At 37.9% G+C, this 24,921-nt stretch overlaps 1 protein-coding gene across 3 annotated transcripts; it reads right to left on the bottom strand.

Moving 5' to 3' along the window:
• Window positions 1-1,026: 1,026 nt before the first annotated feature.
• On the bottom strand, window positions 1,027-24,380 carry LOC135676655 (protein TPR3-like). Of its 3 annotated transcripts, XM_065188069.1 has the most exons (27): window positions 24,165-24,380; window positions 23,618-23,725; window positions 23,319-23,498; window positions 23,118-23,231; window positions 22,869-23,027; window positions 15,987-16,164; window positions 15,803-15,911; window positions 15,610-15,719; window positions 15,375-15,537; window positions 15,144-15,253; window positions 14,969-15,038; window positions 14,778-14,851; window positions 14,598-14,693; window positions 14,422-14,517; window positions 14,169-14,296; window positions 13,839-14,073; window positions 13,592-13,756; window positions 13,421-13,513; window positions 13,105-13,251; window positions 3,429-3,539; window positions 3,144-3,323; window positions 2,939-3,067; window positions 2,766-2,861; window positions 2,419-2,607; window positions 2,178-2,344; window positions 1,356-1,635; window positions 1,027-1,272 (listed from the first exon to the last, which is right to left on the bottom strand). In XM_065188069.1, exons 2-26 carry the CDS (start codon window positions 23,695-23,697, stop codon window positions 1,422-1,424), a joined length of 3,393 nt encoding a protein of 1,130 aa, XP_065044141.1. In that variant the 5' UTR covers window positions 23,698-23,725; window positions 24,165-24,380; the 3' UTR covers window positions 1,027-1,272; window positions 1,356-1,421. The 3 variants fall into 3 exon arrangements, with proteins under 3 accessions (XP_065044141.1, XP_065044139.1, XP_065044140.1); XM_065188067.1 differs by having other exon boundaries at window positions 14,778-15,038; XM_065188068.1 differs by lacking the exon at window positions 24,165-24,380 and having other exon boundaries at window positions 14,778-15,038; window positions 23,319-23,488.
• Between the last annotated feature and the right edge of the window lie 541 nt (window positions 24,381-24,921).

The following is a 24,921-nucleotide window of genomic DNA, read 5'->3' on the forward strand; positions in this document are numbered from 1 at the left end:
TTACGTCGAACACTACATTTACAATTTTGTCTGTGATATCATAATGGCTTGCTCTTCAAGATCTTCTAAGGTGGGTTGGAGAACAAGTGTAGTGTAACTTTTGGCTTTTCCGAAATACAACACACCACAAGCTCCATATTTCTGTTCCCCAAGTTTGCTTGTGGTTTTGTCTTTTTGGATGATACTTCTCTGGTTTTCTGACTTTTAGTTCAGGCTGCAGGAACATGTAGTCTGGCACTGGTATTTCCTATTGTGGATCAGGGCCAAGCAAGATGCTGCAGGAACATGTAGTCTGGCACTGGTATTTCCTATTGTAGATCAGGGCCAAGCAAGATGCTGCAGGAACATGTAGTCTGGCATTGGTATATTTCCCATTGTGGATTAGGGCCAAGCAAGATGTTGTCATTGTAGTTGATGATGATGATGATATTAGTGATGTTGACGACAATACCCACATATTTCTGCTGGCTGGAGAATTTTGTCTTGTAACATTCATAATGCATTGATCTCATGTTGATGCAGTTGGAGTAACCTACAACATATTTTTATCTGCTATCTGCGAGATCAGGATTTGAGATTACAAATCAGTTTCTCTATAAACTTTGTACTTTAATCATCTTCAGTCTTTGGGGTCATCCTTTTAAGTCGCACGTCGAATCTGCAGCTTTGTTTGCTTCAATCTAGAACTCGTTGCCCTTAGTTTGGAGGACAAAATGCTGTACTGCGAACACTTAGTGCTTTTAAAGTATTGTTTGTCCACAGGAAAACTATTAGCAACATACTGTGAGATGATGGATGGATGGTAACCAATTTGACCTAAACAGAGTGGCGAGGAAGGAAAGAAAAAAATCTTAAAGAGCACAAATAGTTGGGAAGACTATGGTTTCATCTTTGTTGTACAACATACACCAATGGAAGAACACCGTATACAACATCAGTTCTTACAATGAGGCAAGAAGACCACTGCAAAATGTACATCAGAATTCTATTTTGTTCTAATCATAGATAAAGTAAAAGAAAAATCTGTAATAAAACAAGAGTGGCAAATATTTCATGTTGATAAATTGCAGTTCAAACAAACTTCACATTTCTGCATTCTGATTGATCCACGAAAAAGACAGCCTTCTCCGAACAAGCAAGGAATATAATCTAATGCTGTCATGGTGTAATTCTATTCCAACATGCAGAACAACATAAACCCTAATGGAGAAAACCCTTGGCTAATTTTTTAGGTTCTAGCTTTCAAAACCTATCTGAGACTGCATGCCCTGACTGCAAATGAAGGCAAAAAATTGGTTAGCCTTATGTGAAAGGATGATTAAAAAATTCACAAAGATGATGATTCAGATGCATACCTCGGCCATTAAGAATTATGACAGAGGGAGCAAAGGGGTTAGATACTGTGGTTGCAACACTATCGATCACCTCTGTGGTTGATCTGAACTAGAGGCAGCTCCTGCAGGGGGCGGTGTCGACATGTTGCTCGCTGATCCATTCTCAGCAGGTGGACTGACACCCCATTTCCCTTCAGATTCCAGTGGCTCTAATACATGTACACCGCCATCTGTCAGACCCAAGGCAAATTGGTTTGGCTCTGAAGGATGTGCGGCAATCACGACTGGGTACACAGTTGTGCTGTCAAAGCAAGTAGGAAGTTATCAGAAATAGTGGATCATGTGGAACACAACACAGTTCAGCCTCAATCTGATGCAGAATCATATGCAGGTAAAACTGCAGATGGCTTAAAAGAGCAGGCATCACACTTCTTCGCCACATGTTAACAGAGCATGCTTCATCATCGCTAGCAGTTCAAAATGAATCCAAAGTCAGAATCATCAACACCTGGACCAACTTTTTCGATCATCTTTATTAGTTTATCTTTTTTAAGCCTTTCCGAGAGAACACAGCCTTAGAAAAAAAAACTACAGAAATAGATAGATGGAAAAATGGCCAAAGGCAAACAAAATATAACATGGAGCACACTTTATACATAAATGTGTGTGTGGTGATTCTTGTTAAGGAGAAAATAACCAAGTCAATAAACAGGCTACATTTACAAATGATGAATACCTAAGATTGTGCACTTTGTGGCTTTTCTGCAGAGATTCATATCCACCAAACATCAACTTATAGCAAATGAAAAAAATAATTTTAACAAAAAATAGTTTTTCACATACCTGACACTGGGAGGGAGATAAGCAGCAGGAAGGATCCGACATCTGAGCCTCAGGTTCATGGCATTGAATATACATACAGTGGCATCCAAGAAACTAGCATATATCAACTGACTGTCACAAGACAATGTTGCATGAGATATGGGCGCAGAACCATCACGAGGAGCCCACTGAAAGATAAACCAAAAATTGTTATGGAGGTTAGCATAAACTTTCTCCCATATTCACAACCTGACATAAATACCTGCTTCATGCATTCTAGTTTAGTTGTCTCAAATATAGCAATCTGGGTCTCATGCACAACTAGGAAGTGTTTTTGATCTTGATGGAACTGCACACGTGTGTCTGAGATCGTTGATGGAGTATACCCAGAGGGAATTTGCAAAAATCTGCTTCTCTGTTTCTCCCATCCGTCAGTTCCCCACACACAAAGCTGCAACATAAAAAGGTACATTTGAAGAGGTTAGGCTGTGATAGAAAAATCATAGGTGAACTCATACCTCCATAAATAGAGCCCATCAAAGACAAGTTAAAAATTGACAAACTAGACATCAAATTATCTGCATCATGAAGAAAGGATCAGCCAATAACCTGAGCATCAGCTCCAGATGAAACCAGCACATTTAGAACATTTGAGAAGGCAAGGCCAGTAATTCTCTTTGAGTGGCCTCTAAGTTTACTCTTAACCTGCAAATGCATGAATTATATGAATAACATGCTTTCTCCATCAGACAGCATCACATGTTGCCTTAGTAGCAAAGTACCTCATCAACACGGACATTGTAGGTTTGAATTGTAGAATCATCCATTCCTATAGCAATTATATTATTGTCTTGAGGATGAAATGCAAGAAAAGTTGCTGCAGGTGGGGGGGGCATGAATGTCGTCATAGTCTGCATTGTACAACAATATTGGTCAATTTAAAATGTGAGCTAAGCTATTATACATCATGTAATCTTTACGTCTAACCTTAAATGTCATCATGTTGAATAGGGATATTTTCCCTCCTGAAGCTGACATGACGTAAGAATCATTCTTCGACAATGCAAAGCAGTGGACTGGTTCTTCAGGATTTGTGTCAGTTATATCATTAGTCATCAATATACCACTTGGTGGTTGCCACAGTTGAGGGGCAACACTTGCAGTTGCCTGTACAATGAAGCATTCATTTAGCAAAACTAACACCAGAATTTTGTATTTCAACTAGTTTAAAAGGTTCTGATAATTTAAGGAGACATTTGTCATTTCCAGTACCTTTCCACTTGAATTGCGTTCATTTCGAGGCCACTTCCAGAGGAGATGAATTGCATTTGATGCTAAAGCCAAGATGGCAAAGCCAGAATTGGTGTAAATCAGTCTTGAAATCTGAAATGCAACATTCTATTCAGGACCTTGAACAAATATTTTTTCTAGCATGATTAGCAGAATACTTCGATTGTGAACTCCAAAGTTAACAGAAGTCATCAGTCTAACATGTTTATTTGAGTGGTCTGAAAATTGTTGAGAAATGAAGAGCTGCATAACCTCTTTACCATATAATCTTATATTCTTATTCAATACATGCAACATCAAGTCAGCACCTCTTTCACCAGACACTGAAATTCCAGACATGAGGGCACGTGGATGTTGAAAGAATTTTCCTTTACCCTAAAGTAGAGGGCTGCCAACCAATTTGTTGTTTAATACTTGTTTACCAAGACACTTCTTCTATAACCATCCAGTCTCTTTCTTACCCAGATTTATTTCCCATGTGGCACCACAAATATGATGCTTATAGATCTAATTACAGAAACTACTCTATGAGATAGGTATTTTTATATTTCACTTCCTAAAAATAAAAAATGATGCTCTGAAAACCATAAAGACATTTGAAATGACTTGGCTGTTCTCTTCTTAATAATGTTTTCTAAAAATCATGGATCTATGTTTTGACTGGACTAGTACAACCTTGGCTGTATGTACCAGTTCGATGACATGTTAGGCACGGACCATGGCACATGCCTCCCAATAGCATGAATGCCCAAATATTAAAAAAAATCTGCTGCATGTGTTGGTACGCTGGCATGTAATGGACCCATACTGGTCCGAATTAATGGAATTGCAATTGGTCTAATACCCAAAACATCGAACCATGCTAGAAATATAACTCATTCATTATAGGTGTAGATTTGTCCTTGATTATAGGTTCTAGAATTAGTCTTTGCTATGACTATGGGCATGATCCTCAAGGAGAAAAAATAGTACACAAAAGACAGATCTTGAAAAGTAACTAACAACACATAAGTTCAGAAAAGTCCACAAAGCTTTAGCAACATTCTCCAAGCAAAGATAGACTTAATCGATAAAGCAAAAAGAATTGGAAATCTGAAAAGAGAAAACATGTGTTTCCATTTACAAAAGTCATAAAACCTAAACCTACAAAGCACCCAGCATAACCTGAATAAACACATTATAGCAACAGATAATCAAAGTTTTAATAAGACCATTAAACAAACCAGAATGTCACATCTCTGAGGATCACCTAGAACTATGTATATTTCACTGAAAGAGAGCTTCCATTTGATGTGACAACCATGAGATTTGTGGCAGTTGATAATTCAAAACTAGCAAAGGTAGTCCAGACAAAGTTGAAACAGAACATAATATCCTACAGTTGCAGCAGTATTCAAAGACGACCACTATCAGTGCTAGACCAAGATTTTAGACCTTGAGGGTACTTCTTAGATCTTACTAGTCCAACTGGTATAATAATCCTTGAGATACATAGGACTCTACTACATGAGCTATAAACACTGAAGAACACTCTTAAATCATATGGTATTCATAACAGAACTCACTGATACCAATATGACTAAAATAGCAACCTAAAGATCTCTACCATAACAATTAAAAATAAGGATTAAAATCATCATAAAAACATTAAAAAAATAGAGAATCCTGATATAAGCCCTACAGGACTCAACTTAGGAGCTATCTAGACCCAAACTTGACTTGGAAAGGGCAGAATAACCCCGATTTTGGTATCCGTTCCTGCTATAAGGAAATTCACATTTCCACCCTCTTATATCTCGATTAGAAGTGGCATAGATGGGGCTTTTATTCCTATTCCAACCAGGATTGTGCTGAGTTTGTCTTTCTTGAGCTACAGAGCTTTCATCTCCTCCTAAGACTGTTAGGAATGAGTCGGCACTAAGAGGGGGGGGTGAATTAGTGCAGCGGTAAAATCACATCTTCAAAATCCTTCATACGGTTAAAACCGGTTTCGTAAAGATGTTAACTTTAAATTGTACGGAAACGTACTGAAGGAGGAATTTAATTTGCAATAAAGATAAATAGCAAAAAGTAAATACAAACTAGATTTTAGAGTGGTTCGGTCGTCGTGACCTACATCCACTTCGTCGATTCCTCTTCCGTCGAGGTCACCGGCATCCACTATCGATCTTCCTTTAATAGGCGAAGTTCAACCTCCTTCTTACACCCCTCTTCTCCTTTTACCGGGTTTAGGAGACAACCCTTACAAGCACTCACTCCTCTCTTACAGAATTCTAAACTTAGAATGGAGGAGGGAATTTCTCAAGAGATTACAGCAGCGTTTTCTCACTTTTAAATTCTCTGTGCTTGTGTAAGTTAACCAGGGATGAGAGGGGTATTTATAGGCTTCAAGTTGATTCAAACTTGGAGCATAAAAAGGTCTCATCCCAGGTTACCTAGGTATTGGTGGTACCACCGTCGTTCCTGGGTGGTACTACCGCCGCAGGATCTGGTACTGGGCGATACCACCATCGAACAGGGGTGGTACCACCGCCTAGGAATCCTGGGGTGCTGTTCCCCAGGCGGTGCCACCACCAGCCAGGGTTTCAGCACCCTTGTTGGGCCTTGAATCCGGCCCAAACCAGTCCAACTTCGGGCCCAGTTAGCCCCTAATAGAGTTTCTGGGATTACCTCCCAATCTCAACTCTAATTATATGCTAACTACGATTCCTAAGACATATTTTAAGCAAGATAAGTCCGATTTCTTCCGACGAGCTTTCGACGATCTTTCCAGCGAACTTCCGACGATCTCTCGGCAAGCCCCTGACTTCCGACAAGCTTCTTGGCGAGTTCCGATAGCATCTTTGGCAAGCTCCTGAACTTCTCGGTTGGTTCCGGCAGAACTTCCGACAAACTCTCGAACTCCCAATAAAATCGTGTTCTTGACTCCGGGACTTCATTTTGCTTTATGCCTTGCTATCGTAGTTAATCCTGCACATACAAAAATACACTTCAATCTAGACAATTAATACTAAGCATTAATCATATTGTCTGGCATGTCATTGGTCCCTCGACGCTTCGTCCGATTCTTCGACACATCATCCTCTCTTGCGGCCTATTGCCCAATCAATCAGTTGACTCTGCAACTCCGATATCTTTGGCGCAATATCCGCTATTTTTGGCCCGATGCCTGAATCCATGGCCCAAAGCCTTCTATCGATATGTCGACCGATCCTTCGACCCAACGTCCAATCTTCTGACACGTTTCCTCTGGCCCAACATGATTCTTCCTGCTTTAATTGTCTCTCCTTGATCGAAGCATCCTGCGTCACTCAAAACGATATTAAATCATAAACACTTATCAATTGGTTTCATAATCAAAATCCGAGATTCAACAATCTCCCCCTTTTTGATGATGACAACCAATTGATGACAGAGTTAACCTTAACTCCCGGAGTTTAAACAAACTCTCCCTATCAATATGTCATATTGATAGAACCTTGAATTCAAGTCGTTGTAAATTTCATCATGAATATTTGTTACACGTCATCATGCATAGCATGATCATACTTCTCCCCCTTTGTCGTCAACAAAAAGGAGAAGTTCCAACTATCAAGTGTTTGAGATGTAAGTTCAAATCATTGCATGAAAAACATAATATCAAGTTTTATCATCATACAATTTGTAAACTAGAAAATTTAGCAAGTGTTACATCATGCTAGCTATCAAGTTTGAGATGTTCAAGAAAACAACTCTTGCTTCTTGAAATATAAGTTTTGCTTGATGTGCAAGTTCACTTTTTTTTTGCTTCTTGAGATAGGCAAGATAACACTTCTTGGTGATATTCAAGATAGCAAGTTCTACATCATGCAAGCTAGTGAATCTTACAATATTTTAGAACATGCATAATCACCAAATCATCATAAATTTTAATGATGTGCAAAATTATAAATTTTGCAAGTTCGCATTTGTGCGTCTTGAGATTTGCAAGATAGCACTTCTTGCTTCTCTTTTGATATGAGCAAGCTAGCAAGTTTGCTTCTTTTGCAATGTGCAAGTTTCCAAATTTTACATCTTGAGCTAGCAATTTTTCTCCCCCTTTGTCATTGTCAAAAAGAAGGGAAAAATACAGTTTTGTATATCTTTTTCCCTTTACAATAATTTTCAAATCATGACAAAGGATGAATAATCAAAAAATCAAGTTATGAATGTCAAAACAATTTTTCATCATGAATATTTTATCATTGCATGCATCATCATCATAAGTTGAAGTATTGCATGCATAATATCGAATCATCATTCATAATTACATTAATGTTTCAATCATTATTTCAATATGTTTGTGCATCATTATGGTTTCAATTTACGACATGCACAATTTCAAAACTTTGCATATGGTATCCTTACTTCATGCATGACATAAATAAATCAATCACCATGGGCATATCATACATGATATTCATGCATTCATAATACATCATTTTGGCAACAAATCATAGCATTTCAAATCACGATGATATCTAAATGTCAAATTATATTACATCCTATCATGCATGATCATAACTTCTCATTTGTTTGTATCAAAATAATATCAAGAGTGTTTTCATGCATAATTTCATATCATCACATGAAAAATATCAAGAGAATTTTGGTGATAAATAATGAAGACAAATTATGAATATCAAGAGACACCATGATTCATTTTAACAAATCTCCTCTTACATAAATAACGAAAAGAATTCTTAGGAGATCAAATGATATAATATCTTGATTCATGCATAAGAAATCTCAAGTTATAAATTTTGAAAAATCAAGATAAAGCTCATTCAAATTCAAATCATCAAAATTACTTTCAAGAGATTCAAAATGACATAACCAACTTTATTAATCTCTTAGTGAAAAATCGATAAGATAGAGAAAAAGAAATTTTCAAGAAAAATGCTTTTCTTTTTTTAGTTGTTTCAATTCATGTGATTTGTTTCATATAAGCATGCTCAAGTTTTTCGTATGAAAACAATACATCATGGTTTAAAATCGAAAGAGTAAATCTCATAATAGAAATCATCAAGACCAATAAACCATAAATTACCCAAAAATCATCATTACTTCAAATCATCATGCATAATTTAAATATAAAATCATCAAGCATGATACTTACATTATTTCATATAAGCATGCCTTTCTTCATTTATGCTAAATCAAAACATGCATCATTTTTAAAATCGAAAAAGCCACTTTCATTATGGTAAAAATTGATAGTCCATAAATCACTAAAATCATCATGCATAATTTCGAAATATAAATTTATTAAGCATGATCATTATGTATCACTACTTTGGGCATGACATCGAAACATGGTTTTAAGTTTTCAAGGTATGCACAATTTCATATTAAGCATGATATCAAACCTCTTAACATTTTCATTGAGACAGCAAGCATGGTTTCAATCAAAATCGAAAATCATCAAGATACACATTATTTCTTTAAAACATCTAGCAGAATTTAAGTCTAGCATTTTGTTCCTTTGTCATAACATATACAATTTTCATGATCATTACTAGAAGGATAAGCATGATTCCTATTTTATTTGTGTATTTTTCATTACATCATTAAACATGCAAATTTCAAGAAAAACAATTAAACTAAAGTAAAAATAACTCATTGAAAGTATCATGTAATTTCGAAATAAATTAAGGGAGTTTCGTTTACCTCGTCGTCAAAAGACGTTAAGACGTAGTTTGCCACCTTGCCTTTGTTGATTTTCTCCTCGTCTTCAGAGGAGCCCGATTCGTCCCACGGAGCTTCCTTCTTCTTGCGTTCATAGCAAGTAATTACATTTTTTTTGTTCTTTGATTTTTGTTTCATGAATTTTTTAAATTTCATGAGAAGTCTTATGCTCGAGTGGTCTTTGATTGTTCTTAGTCCGAAATCCTTCCTGTCCTTTAGAAGGTTGTTCTTGAATTTTTTAATGCACATCATTTCATAGGTCATTAAAGACCCTATTAGTTCTTCAATCGGAAAGGTGTTCAAATTTTTTGATTATTGAATTGTCGTTACTTTTGAATCCCAATTCTTATTAAGAGAACGTAAAATTTTGTTTACAAGTTCAAAATCCGAAAAACTTCTACCAAGTGCTTTTAAACCATTGACTACATCCGTAAAACGGGTGTACATGTCATCAATGGTTTCGCTTGATTTCATATGAAACAATTCAAAATCATGCATCAAAAAATTAACTTTAGAATCCTTAACACTACTTGTGCCTTCGTGTGTGGTTTCAAGAATGTGTCAAATATCGAAAGTCGTTTCGCACAAAGAAACCCGATTAAACTTAGTTTTATCTAAGGCACAAAATAGAGCATTCATAGCTCTAACATTTAAAGAAAAAGTCTTCTTCTCCAAATCATTCCAATCTTTCATTGGAAGAGAAGACCTTTTAAAACCGGATTCAATAATGTTCCATAAGTTCAAATCCAAAGAAAGCAAAAAAACTCTCATTCGAATTTTCCAATATGTGTAGTCTATCCCATTCAAAAAGGGAGGACGAATGAGAGAGTGACCCTCTTGAAAGCCGAAAAGAGTCATTTCTCTTTGGGTGTTAAACCAAATGAGAAAACGAGGCTATGATACCAACTGTTAGGAACGAGTCGGCACTAAGAGGGGGGAGTGAATTAGTGCAACGGTAAAATCACGTCTTCAAAATCCTTCGTACGATTAAAACCGGTTTCGTAAAGATGTTAACTTTAAATTGTATGGAAACGTAGTGAAGGAGGAATTCAGTTTGCAATAAAGATAAATAACAAGAAGTAAATGCAAACCAGATTTTAGAGTGGTTCGGTCGTTGTGACCTACATCCACTTCGCCGATTCCTCTTCCGTCGAGGTCACTGGCATCCACTATCGATCTTCCTTTAATAGGCGAAGGTCAACCTCCTTCTTACACCCCTCTTCTCCTTTTATCAGGTTTAGGAGACAACCCTTACAAGCACTCACTCCTCTATTATAGAATTCTAAACTTAGAATGAAGGAGGGAATTTCTTAAGAGATTGCAGTAGCGTTTTCTCACTTTTAAATTCTCTGTGCTTGTGTAAGTTAACCAGGGATGAGAGAGGTATTTATAGGCTTCAAGTTGATTCAAACTTAGAGCCTAAAAAGGTCTCATCCCAGGTTTCAGCACTTTGGTTGGGCCTTGAATCCGGCCTAAACCAATCCAACTTCGGGCCCAGTTAGCCCCTAACAGAGTTGATGGGATTACCTCCCAATCTCAACTCTAATTATGTGCTAACTATGATTCCTAAGACATATTCGAAGCAAGAGAAGTCTGATTTCTTCCGGTGAGCTTTCGGCGATCTTTCCGGCGAACTTCCGACGATCTCTCGGCAATGTTCCGGCGGATTTCCGGCAAGCTCTTGGACTTCACGATGATCTTCTTGGCGAGTTCCGACGAGCTTCTTTGGCAAGCTCCTGGACTTCTCGGTTAGTTCCGGTAGAACTTCCGACGAACGTCCAGACTTCCGACGAACTCTCGAACTCCCAACGAAATCGCATTCTTGACTCCGGGACTTCATTTTGCTTTATGCCTTACTATCGTAGTTAATCCTGCACACGCAAAAATACACTTCGATCTAGACAATTAATACTAAGTATTAATCATGTTGTCCGACATGTCATTGGTCCCTCGACGCTTCGTTCGATTCTTCGGCGCATCGTCCTCTCTTACGACCTATTGCCCAATCGGTCAGTTGACTCCACATCTCTGATATCCTTGGCGCAATATCCGCTATTCTTGGCCCGATGCCCGAATCCATGGCCCGAAGCCTTCTGTCGATACGTCAACCGATCCTTCGGCCCGACGTCCAATCTTCTGACACGTTTTCCTCCGGCCCGACATGATTCTTCCTGCTTTAATTGTCTCTCTTTGATCGAAGCATCTTGCGTTACTCAAAACGCAGATTAAATCATAAACACTTATCAATTGGTTTTATCATCGAAATCCGAGATTCAACAAAGACAACCAGGGATCCTCCCAAGAGCTAGGTTATCCATATCCTAACGGCCTTCTTTAAGCAATATTGGGCTGCACTAGAGTGCATATGGGCCAACAGGAGTTAATATAGGTTGCTTCAAGCTGAGTAATGTTGAATCCTGCATAATGCCTGTGTAGGAGCACTACCAATCTCATGAATTTAATAATAGACAACTCGAGTAAACTTGCGCTAGAGTTAGCCAGGACAAAGTATAGGATTATTCGGTCCACGCTGAGCTGGGATCATTAAGTATGACCATTATTAATTCTCAGTGATGTCATTAGCTTGATCAAAGTACAAACAGCAGTCACAGTAGAAGAATATGTTGACATCTTGATCACTATGTCATTAACTTATTTATACTAAAATGTTTTACAAGAGCCAGATCAACATGAATAGCATCTCAGGAACATTTTGAAAATTATGCCAAAAAGAGAAGTCACATGCAATAGATAATACACAAAGCAAGCAAAAATTATGGCTCACAATAGATGATATTTTCAAACTATGTAACTGTTACATGTTCCTGGAAGACATAAAAATGGAGAGGGTGAAGTCAAAGTAAATTAGATGACCTGCTAATTCAGATATCATGAGATTTCCTAGATATATTAGAAGTTATTGAAGGCTTCTACAAGATGGCTGGCTATCTGATCTGAATGATCAAGAACAATGTAAGCATGAACTTTGCTAGAGAAATAGATTGTGAAAGGATTTTGGAATTGAAAGCTAATAAAAACTAGCACATCAGATTTTTAGGAGGATTCATGGAATGACATAAAAAGGATGTCGCTAAGCATTTACCTTGTTTGCCTTTTAAAGTGAAGAATGGGTATCCAATGCAAGGAAGTTGCAGAATCTACCTATAAAGTGGGAGGAGTATGTTGTAATATATTTATTGTCAGATCACCTTGAACAAAAGATTGTAAGAGTATCATATAGTCAATTTCTCTGAATTAAATGTTTCCTTCCCATAAGAATTATTTCATGGTAAGTGCCTGAGGACTTATGTTGAAAAGATCATTGACCACAGTTAGAATAATTTGAGATGGCAGCTTTACTTATAATTTCAATGAAGACTGGAGAAAGCTTGTGCCCATGGTTTGCTTTCTACAAGTTTTCATCTTAAATAGATGTATAAGATCTTAAAGGACTACTCCAACCATATATATGCAAGTAAAGCATGTGGCAGTTAAAGCCTAGATCCACACCATCAATAAAAACAAATTGATGGAAACATAGCAACATCAATAAAATGAAAAATTATTTTACTGATTGCCTCACATAGCAAACAAAGCAGTCAATTTTCAAGGATAACTTTAGAGGCTAAAAACATGCGCATTATAGATTGATCCACTTCTTAAATTAAATCCTCTTGTTATTGAAAGCATGTGATACTCAAAATAGCCCATCAAAAACACTACCAAATATGTCATCTTAAATTTGTCCAACAGGTAGGCATTTTTTAACCTTATATATGACCAATTGAAATATTCAAAAATCTGCAGAACATGCCAGGTAACAAAAAGGACTAAGTGCACTTTGAACCATTCACAAGAGTTGCCTGAATAGATATAGTATTTCCATCAGTAGTCACAATATGAATAAATATAAAAGAACTTTCCCAGAGAAACTTTGACATAGAGATAAAACCTTGCTTGTTCTAAGATTATCCACAAGCCTTAAAGATCGACACTGAGTTGGTTCATTAAGTTCAGAAAGTATCCAGATCTTTGATTTGTCCATCGATTCATCAGCAATTTTAGGTTTTACATCCACCAAGTTTCTGCAATCACCGCTCTGTCAAAATCAGATACAAAGTTAGCACAGTCATAATGTATAATAAATTCACTAAAAAAAATAACATAAAATAAATTCCTGATTAAACTGGGTGAAAACATAGAAGGCTTCATGAGATTAGAATGATGCTTTTAGAAGAAAATTGCATATTAAAGAACAATTCACACACCATTCCAGCTATCGCCATAGGTGGTAGAGCAGTTCTATCAGTTATTCCAGAAGTCGTTGCAACAGCAGCAGCAGACAATGGGCTTATTATAGGCTGTTTCAGATAGCATAGATAGCATCATATCATTCGCGCTTTATGTCAAGAACAAGTAGTTTGACAGGAAAGGGCTACCTTTGTTACTGTCTCTGAAACAGTTCTGGAAGTATCAAAAGAATGATTTTCAAGTGTGCGCAACAGACGAAGCCCATCAGAATTTGCCAAAATTTTAATTCCATTATCATGTGTAGAGACAGCCAATAGTGTTCCCTCCTTGTTAAACCGTATCCTTGGACTTGCCTAAGGTTAGAAATTGAAGATTTATAAATAGAGCATATTCTAAGAGAGTTTTCTTTATGATGCCAGCAAAAATACAACGTACTGGTAGGCCACCATCAGCATCAATCGTTGTTAATAGACTAGTATTATCCATATTCCAGAACTTAATCAGAAATTCATCGCCAGCAGCCAAAAACCGATTTCGTGTGGTATCAAATTGCACAACACCTAGGGAACGTTTTCGAAATCCTTGGTATGTCCTCTTCACGGCTCCTTCACTTTCATTCCACTCCACAATGAACGTTTCCCCTTCTTTACTGGTCCCACATGAAAAGAGCCTACAGACAGCAAGAGGAAATTTTCAATGAGAAATACAGATCCCTAAAATATTTATTCTTCATTTTGCTAAAAAGCCACCAACTCTGAAATATACCTCGAACCATCAGCACTATAGGCCATTGTGGTACACCAATGTCCAGGAGCATCATAATCCACCCTCGATCCTAAATTGTCATACAACCATGCTTTTATTTTTCCATCTAATGCTGTTGAAAAGATGAACTGTATGATAAAAGAAAGAAAAAGATCAATAAGCTTTCAACGACTCATTAATAAAAACTTCCACAAAATATCAATATGCCGTGAAGACAATTTGACTTAAATTAAAGCCTAAATAGGTAAATTACCTGAATGTTCTCCTTGTGATGTGGGCAAACAGAATAAACAGGTGATTCATGCCCCTCAAAGGTGTAATGTTTTGTGCCACTAGTTGCATCCCACACCTAACGTATCACACAAATACACAAAAGCTTCAAGCAACAAGTGTATATAATTCAGAGGTCAGAATTCTTCATATACCAACCTTAATTGTTTTGTCATCTCCACAGGTTATAATTGAAAGCTGTTTATTAGGATGAGCAAATGCAACATCATTGACACCGCCAGTATGAGCATCAATCTGTGAAATGAATGTTGGAAGAAATATAAATAAAAATAAATAGAGCAAGAAGTGTATTTCAAGATGCATTGATTGCTTTATAACCTCCAAGTGCTGTCTGATATCATCAGCACCATGAAAAGAAAATATTTGGACAATGTGCCTTGAATAAGCAACACCTACACAATGTTGAGGAAGGATTACTGTGACAAGTCCCTGATAGTCTTCTATTTTCTTGGTGCATGGAATTAGTATATAAGATACAAAACAAAAAATACTTGTTTTTACAAGCTTACCAAACAAGGAGCCATCTGGGCTCCATATGATGCGATTAACTGACACAGCAGGATCCTTAACCAAAGAAGCCTGAGTAGCATAGAGCCAAACTTAGATTCATTCTGCATCACAAAAGTAATAATGCACCAGAGGACCATATAGCAGTGCTTTGCATCAGTAAATGGAAAGCCAAACCTGAAGGGACATGGAGCAAGATCCAATTTCCCAAACCTTAAAGTTCTTAAGGATTAACCTCTCCCTAGAGCCTACATCCCATAATGCGATGTCACCCACATTTGTACCAACTACAAAACGACAACATGACAACAACACAAGAAAGACCAGCCTCAGCAAGTGATGGCAGATAAATAAAAGCTAATACCTGAGGAGAACAAGATAACATAAAAAAGGTCCTAAAAAGCACACCAAGAAGAATAGTCTGCTGGATTGGATGAAAATCCATGCTCATGGGGTTTGAGCCTTGACTCAGTGTTCGTGCAACCATCTTTGGCAAGTCCTCCAGGGTGTACATAGCCTGGTTATGATTTTGAGGATAGGAAACTGGCAGCATATTCACAGGCAGGTTTACCTGAATTAAGTAACTATTAAAGAGAAACACCAAGCATCATTAAGCAGGATATAGAAGAAACGCCCAGCAGACCTCATCAGATATTCCAAGAGGCCTTGTTCGTTTTGGCACATGATCAGAATCTCCATACTCGATAGAAGGGTTGGCTGTCGGAGGAGTCCTCGGATGCTTCAAAATTGCAACTATCAACAGAGCAAAATAATTATACAAACAGTGGCATTCCACAATTTTCTTCTATCACTAGCCAGTATAATCCACATACTACCAGGATTTGTAGGTGCACTGAGTCCAATAGCTCCACCAGAAACAGCTGGAGGATTAGACATCCAGCCAGCAAGGGGCGTAGGAACTGGTGCTGGTGCAGGTTGAAAAGGCTGAAGAGGAATTATTGAACAACCGTGAGATATCTCATGAAAAACATGCATGCAAATTAAAGTTAGATAAATTACCCCATGAGCACCCAATGGAGGAAAACCTCCTGCTTTCGGCATGGATCCAAGCAGTGGACTGTTTGCTGGTGATGGTGCAAGTGCACCGTTTGGTTGTCCACATGAATGATCAACAAATAAAGTTTTAATGTCTGGATTTGGCCTAGGGTTTTTGCATAGCTGATGCTGCCAGTTTAAACTGCCAGATCATAGAATGATAAGAAAACTTTAATACTCATTAACAAACCCCATATAGTAAGATAATTGAAGCCAACTGAACCAATTTTCAAGAACAAATCAATTGAGATATAAATTGGAAACAAGCTTCTATATGCATCATGCCAAGTTCATGTCATTCACTAAATTTTTAGGATTAGCTTCCTACATGCACCTATGGCTATTTCAATAACATTGTTGTCCTCTAAGTATACTGAGAAAACAACGCTGCCATCTTACTCTTTGCTAAAGACCTATTCTCGCTGATGGAAAAAATTAAGAATATAAAGTTTGATACCGGGGAGGGTAAAATGCAGAATGAATTTCGAAAGGAAACCGATGCAATAGTTTCTCAGATAGAAAATGTCATAGTAGACAAAGAACGAACTCTTGAAGAAAAGTCGCAGTACAGTTGTATTTGCTGGAATGAGTGTTTTAAATAGAAAAGGTACAAACTCACAGTAAAACTTAAAGAAGATCGAAAAATAGTTCACCACCAAGTTAAAATCACAAAAGGATACAGAAATTCACCACCCCAAGGATTATAAACGAGGATACAGAACAGAAATCAAAAGACTCACCACTCAAGGATGCATCCAAGAGATACAGAGTTTAAGGGAGTTCTCCAAGAGAGCTTCTGCCAAGATATTATCAGTTTCTAAAGTTCTTTCTAAGTCCTAAACACAAAAATAAATACTAGTGCATAAAACAACCCTTCATGCTTAGGGAATTTCGAAATTAAGTATTTACACTTGCTAACCAACTCCTTTAATGCATTCCTTGGTTATGAAGACATGTTCACAGCTGCTAACCAACTCGTTTAATGCATTCCTTTGTCATGAAGAAAAGCATCTTGAAACAACTTTAACCTTGTGCAGGAAATATATTGATGAGCTGTCATATTTGAGTGGGCTGAGTTAAAGATTATGAGGCATCATTGTTGGCTGAAAAAAATACCATATCATAATCAAGGTTCATATGATCAGATTGTAGTAAATTAGACACTCCCATGTCAATCTCCCCCGGTTGAAAAAGACTTGTTCTCAAGTCCTTGTTTGATTCATCAACATGATTATCAAAAGGACTTAAATCAGCCACATTAAATGTTGGGGATACTCAGTAATCTTCAGGTAGCTCAATTTCATAAGCATTTTTGCCAATTCTCTTAAGCACCTTGAAAGGACCATCAGCCTTTGGTTTTAGTTTTCCAAATTTGTCTGCTGGAAACCTCTCATTCCTTAGATGAATCCAGACCAAATCACCTGCATTAAACTTGACATGTTTTCTGTGTTTGTTGGCAGCATGCATGTACCTCTCATTTTGCTTCTCAATGGTTGCTTTCACACCCTCATGCAGCTTCTTTATCTGCTTAGCTCTTTCATCAGCATCTCCACTAAATTGCTTTGTTATAGAATGAATGATTAAATCCAAAAGACTAGCAGGATTAGCACCATAAACAACCTCAAAAGGACTCTTACCGATACTATGATGGATAGAACGATTGTCGGCAAACTCAATTTGTGGAAGAATGAGATCCCATTGCTTAATATTCTTGCCAACATAGCTTCTATGCAAATTTCTCAAGCTTCTGTTCGTTACCTCAGTTTGCCCATCGGTTTGTGGATGATGCAAGCTGCTGAAATTCAAAGAAGTACCCAGCTTCCTCCAAAGAGTTCTCCAAAAATGACTAACAAATTTTGAATCTCGATCAGATACCATAGTTCTTGGAATACCATGCAATTTAACAATCTCCTTAAAATACAAATCAGCAATATGAGATGCATCATTCGATTTATTGCAAGGAACAAAGTGAGACATTTTTTAAAATCTAGCAACAACAACCATGATAGAATCCTTGTTCCTTTGAGTTCTTGGCAATCCCAAAACGAAATCAAGACTCACTTCCTCCCATAGAGCATTTGGCATAGGCAATGGAGTGTACAATCCAAAATTTTAACTTCTTGTTTTTTCCAAATGACACACTCGACATTGCTTTACATGTCTTTCCACATCTCTAAACATCTTAGGCCAATAGAAGTTTGATTGAATAAGAGCTAAAGTCTTATCTCTACCGAAATATCCACCCAAAACACCATCATGAGCTTCAGCTAGAATTACTTGTCTCAAAGAACAAGATGGAACACATAAAGCATTAGCTCGAAAAAGAAAACCATCAAGGATAAAAAATTGTTTAAAGGAACCTGATTTGCAATTCTGCCATATTGAGTCGAAATCTACATCATTCTCATAGAGATCTTTGAACGTCTCAAATCCAACAACTTTGACTTCCATTGCGGATAATAAAGAATGTTTTCTGCTCAATGCGTCAGCGACCACATTTTGAACATCAGATTTGTGCTTAATTGTAAAGTTATAAGATTGCAAAAACTCTACCCAAGCTGCATGCCTCTTATTTAGCTTGTGTTGGTGATTTATGAACTTTAATGCTTCATGATCTGAATATAGCACAAATTGCTTGGCAAGAAAGTACTGACTCCAATGAGATAAAACTCGATATATGGCATAGAACTCCTTATCATAGGTAGAATATTTCCTTCTTGTATCATTCAGCTTCTCACTAAAAAATGCAATCGGCTTTCCGTCTTGACTCAAAACAACACCAATTCCCACATTAAATGCATCACATTCAATCTCAAACACATTGTCAAAATTTGGTAGAACTAAGATAGGAGCTTCGGTCACCTTTCTTTTTAAAAGCTCAAAAGCATCATTGGCCTTATTAGTCCATTTGAATTTATCATATTTCAAACATTCGATGATTGGCGCGACAATAGAGCTGAAATTCTTGATGAATCTTCTGTAAAAAGAAGTTAAGCCATGGAAACTCCTCACATCATGCAATGAAGCGGGTGTTAGCCAACTGAGAATAGCTTCTACCTTACTTTGATCCATCATGATTCCATCTTTTGAAACAACATACCCCAAAAACACAACACTAGATTTAAAGAAATCACACTTCGTTAGATTAGCATAAAGCTTTTGCTGCCTCAAAATAAGAAAGATTTCTTTCAAATGATTCATATGCTCCTCTTCGCTCTTGTTATACACCAATATATCATCATAGTAAACTACAACAAATATTCCAATGTATGGCTTAAGTATGTGATTCATAAATCTCATAAAAGTGTTAGGAGCATTAGATAGCCCAAATGGCATAACCAACCATTCATATAAGTCTTCTCTAGTTTTAAATGTTGTTTTCCACTTATCTCCTGGCCTCATTCTTATTTGGTGATAACCACTCCTCAAATCAAATTTAGAGAAAATAGAAGCACCACATAATTGATCAAGTAAATCATCTAGCCTTGAAATAGGAAAACGATAATCCACTGTGATTTTATTGATAGTGCGGCTGTCAACGCACATTCTCCAAGAACCATCCTTCTTAGGCACTAACAAGGCGGGAACTGCACAAGGACTCATGCTCTCCCGAATTAATCCCCTTTTCACCAATTCATCAACTTGCCTTTGAAGTTCTTCATGCTCCTTAGGACTCATTCTGTACACTGCCTTATTAGGTAGAACAACCCCCGGAATAAGATCAATGTAATGTTGAATGTCTCTCAAAGGTGGAAGGCCACGTGGAATCTCTTCCGGTATAACATCTTGAAATTCCTCTAGGATTGGTTGCATGATTTCCGGTGTCTCCTTATGTTGTTCGTTCTCCTCTACTACCATTAGGGCCAAAACATGACCACCCTTATCTAATTCACATTTGCATTCACCATAAGACATAAAAGCACTAACTTCCTTCTTTGGTGCACTGATTTCGGAAAGTTGTAATGGAGCTAAGATAATCTTTTTTTCATTCACCTTAAAACAATAAGTATGTTTATAACCATCATACAACACCCTTCTATCATAATGCCAAGGTCTTCCCAACAACAAATGACAAACATCCATAGGAGCAACATCACACCACACTTCGTCTTTATAATACTTGCCAATAGAAAATGAAACTAAACATCTTTTTGTTACCTTGATGTCATTTCCTTTTTGCAACCAACATAATTGGTATGGATGTGGATGAGAGATTGTGTCCAACTTCAGCTTCTGCACCATCTCCAAAGAAACCACATTCTCAAAACTACCGCTGTCGATGATCACCAAGCACACCTTGCCAAGAGAAGTGCATTTTGTGTGAAACACGTTTTTTCGCACCCAACTTTTATCATCGCCTACATAAGACACTTGCAAGCTACGTTGCAATACAATAGACAAACCATGATCTGCATAAGTAACATCTTCCTCATCTTCATCATATTTTGGTTCGTCGTCAGCTTTGTCTTCTCCTGCATCACTATGATCTTTAACCAAAGTTACAATCCTCTTATTTGGACAAACTGAAGCAATATGCCCAAAACCATGACATTTAAAGCATTTTCGGCCACTTAGGGTAAAAGAATTAGGCATTTTTTTTACTACCAGCAGATTCTTCCCTTTTCTTGCACCTTCGATATCACCTTGCTTTGGACAGCAGGCTTGGAACTTCCTCCTTTTGTATAGCCTTCTTTTGAGTCGTACCGAGAACTCTTTTCAAACTTATGTTGCTTTTCAACTTTTAATGCTAGCTTGCTCATATCATTTAAAAACCAATATGGCTACAGTTGAATAATTTTAGCAATCTCATACTTCAGACCTCCTAAGAATCTTGCAATGGTTTGCTCTTCTGGTTCCACAAACTTTCCTTTTAACATTAGGTTACGAATTTTGCAATGTACTCTTCCACACTAAGATCTTTTTGTTTAAAATCATGGATTTTGAGAAAGATCTCTTGCCGATAATTGCCGATCTTACTCTTCCCCTCACGTTCTCTTTGTTTCTTCATATTTTCTCACCAAAAAGATGCATTCCGTCTAAGTTTTAGTTCCATAAGTTTGACCTTCTTTTGTTCTGGTGGTTCATGAAAATCGAAAATTCTTTCTACTATATTAAGCCAATCGATAAAGTCATCAACATTTATTTTACCTTCAAACTCTGGAATCTCCAATCTGGGGTTATATTTATTCTGCCACTCGTCTTGGACTCTATTTTTTGTCCGACATCTTCGCGACTCCTTTGGGAGAGGAGGTGTATCTTCATCAGAAGTATATTCATGGACATCATTTTCATGCTGGTTTTGTGTACTTTGAAGTTCTTCGATTATTTCATTCTTTTCTTGTAGACTACGCAACAATCTTCGTAGCTGCAGCCTCAACGACTCGGCATCATCTTCATGGTCACTACCTTCATCAACTATATCTTTTCCATTCCACCTTGCCATGATCTCTAGCCTTTAGCTCTGATACCAAACTGATACCGGGGAGGGTAAAATGCAGAATGGATTTCGAAAGGAAGCCGATGCAACAGTTTCTCAGATAGAAAATGTCACAGTAGACAAAGAACGAACTCTTGAAGAAAAGTCACAGTACAATTGTATTTGCTGGAATGAGTGTTTTGAATAGAAAAGACACTAACTCACGATAAAACTTAAAGAAGATCGAAAAATAGTTCACCACCAAGTTAAAATCACAAAGGGATACAGAAATTCACCACCCCAAGGATTATAAACGAGGATACAGAATAGAAATCAAAAGACTCACCACTCAAGGACGCATCCAAGAGATACAGAGTTTAAGGGAGTTCTCCAAGAGAGCTTCTGCCAAGATATTATCAGTTTCTAAAATTCTTTCTAAGTCCTAAACACTAAAATAAATACTAGTGCATGAAACAACCCTTCATACATAGGGAATTTTGAAATTAAGTGTTTACATCTGCTAACCAACTCATTTAATGCATTCCTTGGTCATGAAGACATATTCACAGCTACTAACCAACTCTTTTAAAGCATTCCTTTGTCATGAAGAAAAGCACCTTGAAACAGCTTTAACTTTGTGCAGGGAATATGCTAATGAGCTGTCATATTTGAGTGGGCTGAGTTAAAGATTATGATACATCATTGTTAGCTGAAAAAAATATCATATCATAATCAAGGTTCATATGATCAGATTGTAGTAAATTACACACTCTCGTGTCAAAGTTTATAGCAACTTTATCAAATCAACAAGATAATTTAGGTAACATTTACTCGAGCAAGCCTATTCTCCATGCACTAATCTGTTGCCTAGTATTTCATGCCATATACATCAGACCTTCTTTCACTAGTTTATTTAGACCCAAGGTACGTGAGTCACCTCAGAGACAATTCATAACTTAACCAATTTATAGTAGCAAGTCTGTCTATAGTGTGCTTGTTCTTTATTCTGGATACAGCAACAATCAAAAATTACAAGGGCGAAGCTTATTTTGCTCGTTCTAGATGCAAAATGAAAAATGACATATGACAGATAAAAAACTTGCAGACATAACTGTGGTAAAAATGAATATGCAGACACAACTGTCATCCAACATAAAGTGTGAAAAAAAACAAATGGTATTCTTTGCTCAAATTAGTCAAGAGAGATTCCTGAACAGAAACAAAGATTTCTTTCTAGATATTAAATGATGAACCTACTTTTTTTCTGAATAGATTGTTTGATTTATTTAGCTGAAACAATTTTGAACTTCACTAAATGATGCTTCAATAAACAGATCCTTCGTCCCCCTCTTCAGTAAAATATAAGCACCAACAATAGAAATCGGTGCAATCAACAGCACAGAAAAATTAGTAACTTCTTATAATCATACCTCTGGTTAATTAAAGTGCGCAATCTAGAACTTTTTAGGTTCGGCAACTGCAGTTTATCTCGGAATAGTGGGTTTGCTTCAATCAGCTTCTTAAGCTCAACAAGCATTATTGTCCGAGCTGATTTTGTATCCCCATACTTCGAAAGTTGCTCATTTTCCCTGAAAATCAAGCACATTAGGCATGGAAAAAGCAACAAACTATGACAAAAGAGCAACACTAGCTGAATATAAATTGCTAAAACCTCAAACCTGAAATTCTCCAAAGTTAAAAGTTGTGTGATTTCCTTAAATAATTCCTCGTTGAACGAGGCAAAGACCTTCAAATCCTTCACAAGGATTTCAACTGCTTTTGCTCGGTCATGTCTAGCAACCAAAAACAAGGAACAGCTTTCAAAGCCTACACTCCAAAACAAACAAAGCAAAAAAATTAAAAAGAAACCAGAAGCCTACTTGTCCAATGCTTCAAGATACTTCTGCTTCCGGATTTCAAAAAATATCTTCATGGAGTACCGGTTGTCATCAACCTTGGTAAAGCCAGAGAGGTAACGCTCAACGTTATCCCAATTTCCATTATGCACCTCATCCTCAAAATACTTCATATTGAAATAGAAGCCAGAGTCCTGCTCAAGCCTGAGTTTAAAGCCCATAAAAAGAAGTGCAAAAGAGTCGCAAGATAGATAAGAGAAAAAGATAAATAAGAGAATAAGCCAGTGATCAACCAAAAATTAAGTTTTAACAAGGAAACCAACTTGTGAACTGTTTCTTTAAACTTCTCCTCATCGAGGAACTGCAGTATCAGAAACACCAGCTCTCTGCTGAGAGATGACATCGTCTTGCGCCGTCTCCACCTCGAAACCCTAAATCATTAAAGAAAAGGGAAACAGATAGCAAATAAAATAATAGATATTCCCGTGGATATCACGAAATTGAATAAAAGATCCAATCTTGGAGCACATCTCACAAACAAAAACAAAAAAGGATCCAAAATGGAGCCCATCGATGAAACCAAAGTTTTCCCAAACGCAAAGAAAACCCGAGACGCCTGCATGAAAGCCGCCAAAATCCCTTCTATGGATTCGAACAAGATATCTAGATGAAACAACGGAATAAAGAACCACAAGCTTAGGGTTCGACAGATCGTCGAGGCAAGAACAGCACCAAAGAGCGTAAATCGAAAAGAAAGGAGAAGCAACGGGAAAAATAAGGCGGACGAGGGGGGAAAAGGGCCAAAACTAAGTCTTTTGCACGGCTCCTCCAACGAAAAGGGGAGAGATCTGGGCAACGGTCCGAGCTCACCTCCAAGAAGAAGACGGGGGAGATGACGACGACGAGCGATCGGAGGGAGGAAGCGAGACCAGAGACCAATAATTTAGGTAGAAACCTGCAGAAATCGAAAAGGAAAGCGGAACAGAAACAGAAGAAGAATATTGGCCCAGTTTGCGACACGGATGGGTCGACTTATAGGCAAACGTAGACAAATCGGAGAGGTTGAACGGCTTCTCTAGGATAAGTAAGTGGGCGTATCAATGAGAACCTGTTTCACACGCATATGGCTAAATAGGCCATGCATAGAGGGTCCCACACTTCGAGGCGACGACGAGTCTGACGATATTGAACGCAGCGGAATTCGCGAGGTTGTGATCAATCAGCCGATCAGATAATATATTTCAAATAGAATATTTCTTCGAGACATGAGAGAATGACGCGTTTCGACCACGACGAGGTGCCCAGCTCGGTGATCGTCACGAGAAGACCCGTGGCGGCGTCGAGCAACCCGGCCGGTCCCTGCACCGCTTCTGCCGCCTCACGGCTTTCTATCTCAGCCCAACGGCTGCTCCTCCTCCCCCCGCCACCCGTCCCCTCCGGCGTTGGGGACGGCCCCCTCGATGCGGTTCTCGCGGTGCTCGGGACTTCGCCGCCTCACCGTTTTCTAGCTCCCCTCAGCGGCTGCTCCCCCTCCCCCGCCGCCCATCCCATCCGGCGTTGGGGGCGGCACCCTTAGGTGGTTCTCGCGGCGCTCGGAGAGCTCAACGTCAGAAGCGCGCCACGACAG

Source organism: Musa acuminata, chromosome BXJ1-6 (assembly GCF_036884655.1).
Source record: "Musa acuminata AAA Group cultivar baxijiao chromosome BXJ1-6, Cavendish_Baxijiao_AAA, whole genome shotgun sequence".
Classification (NCBI taxonomy): Eukaryota; Viridiplantae; Streptophyta; class Magnoliopsida; order Zingiberales; family Musaceae; genus Musa; species Musa acuminata.

What these genes read in the sequence shown, in the direction of transcription:
- LOC135676655 (XM_065188067.1), bottom strand. Translation starts at nt 23,697, where the DNA reads ATGTCATCTCTCAGCAGAGAGCTGGTGTTTCTGATACTGCAGTTCCTC. An exon ending in ATGCTGATGGTGGCCTACCA is followed by an intron (nt 13,757 to 13,838) that starts GTACGTTGTATT and finishes TTCTAACCTTAG; the next exon opens with GCAAGTCCAAGGATACGGTT. An exon ending in TTTCAGAGACAGTAACAAAG is followed by an intron (nt 13,514 to 13,591) that starts GTAGCCCTTTCC and finishes TATCTGAAACAG; the next exon opens with CCTATAATAAGCCCATTGTC.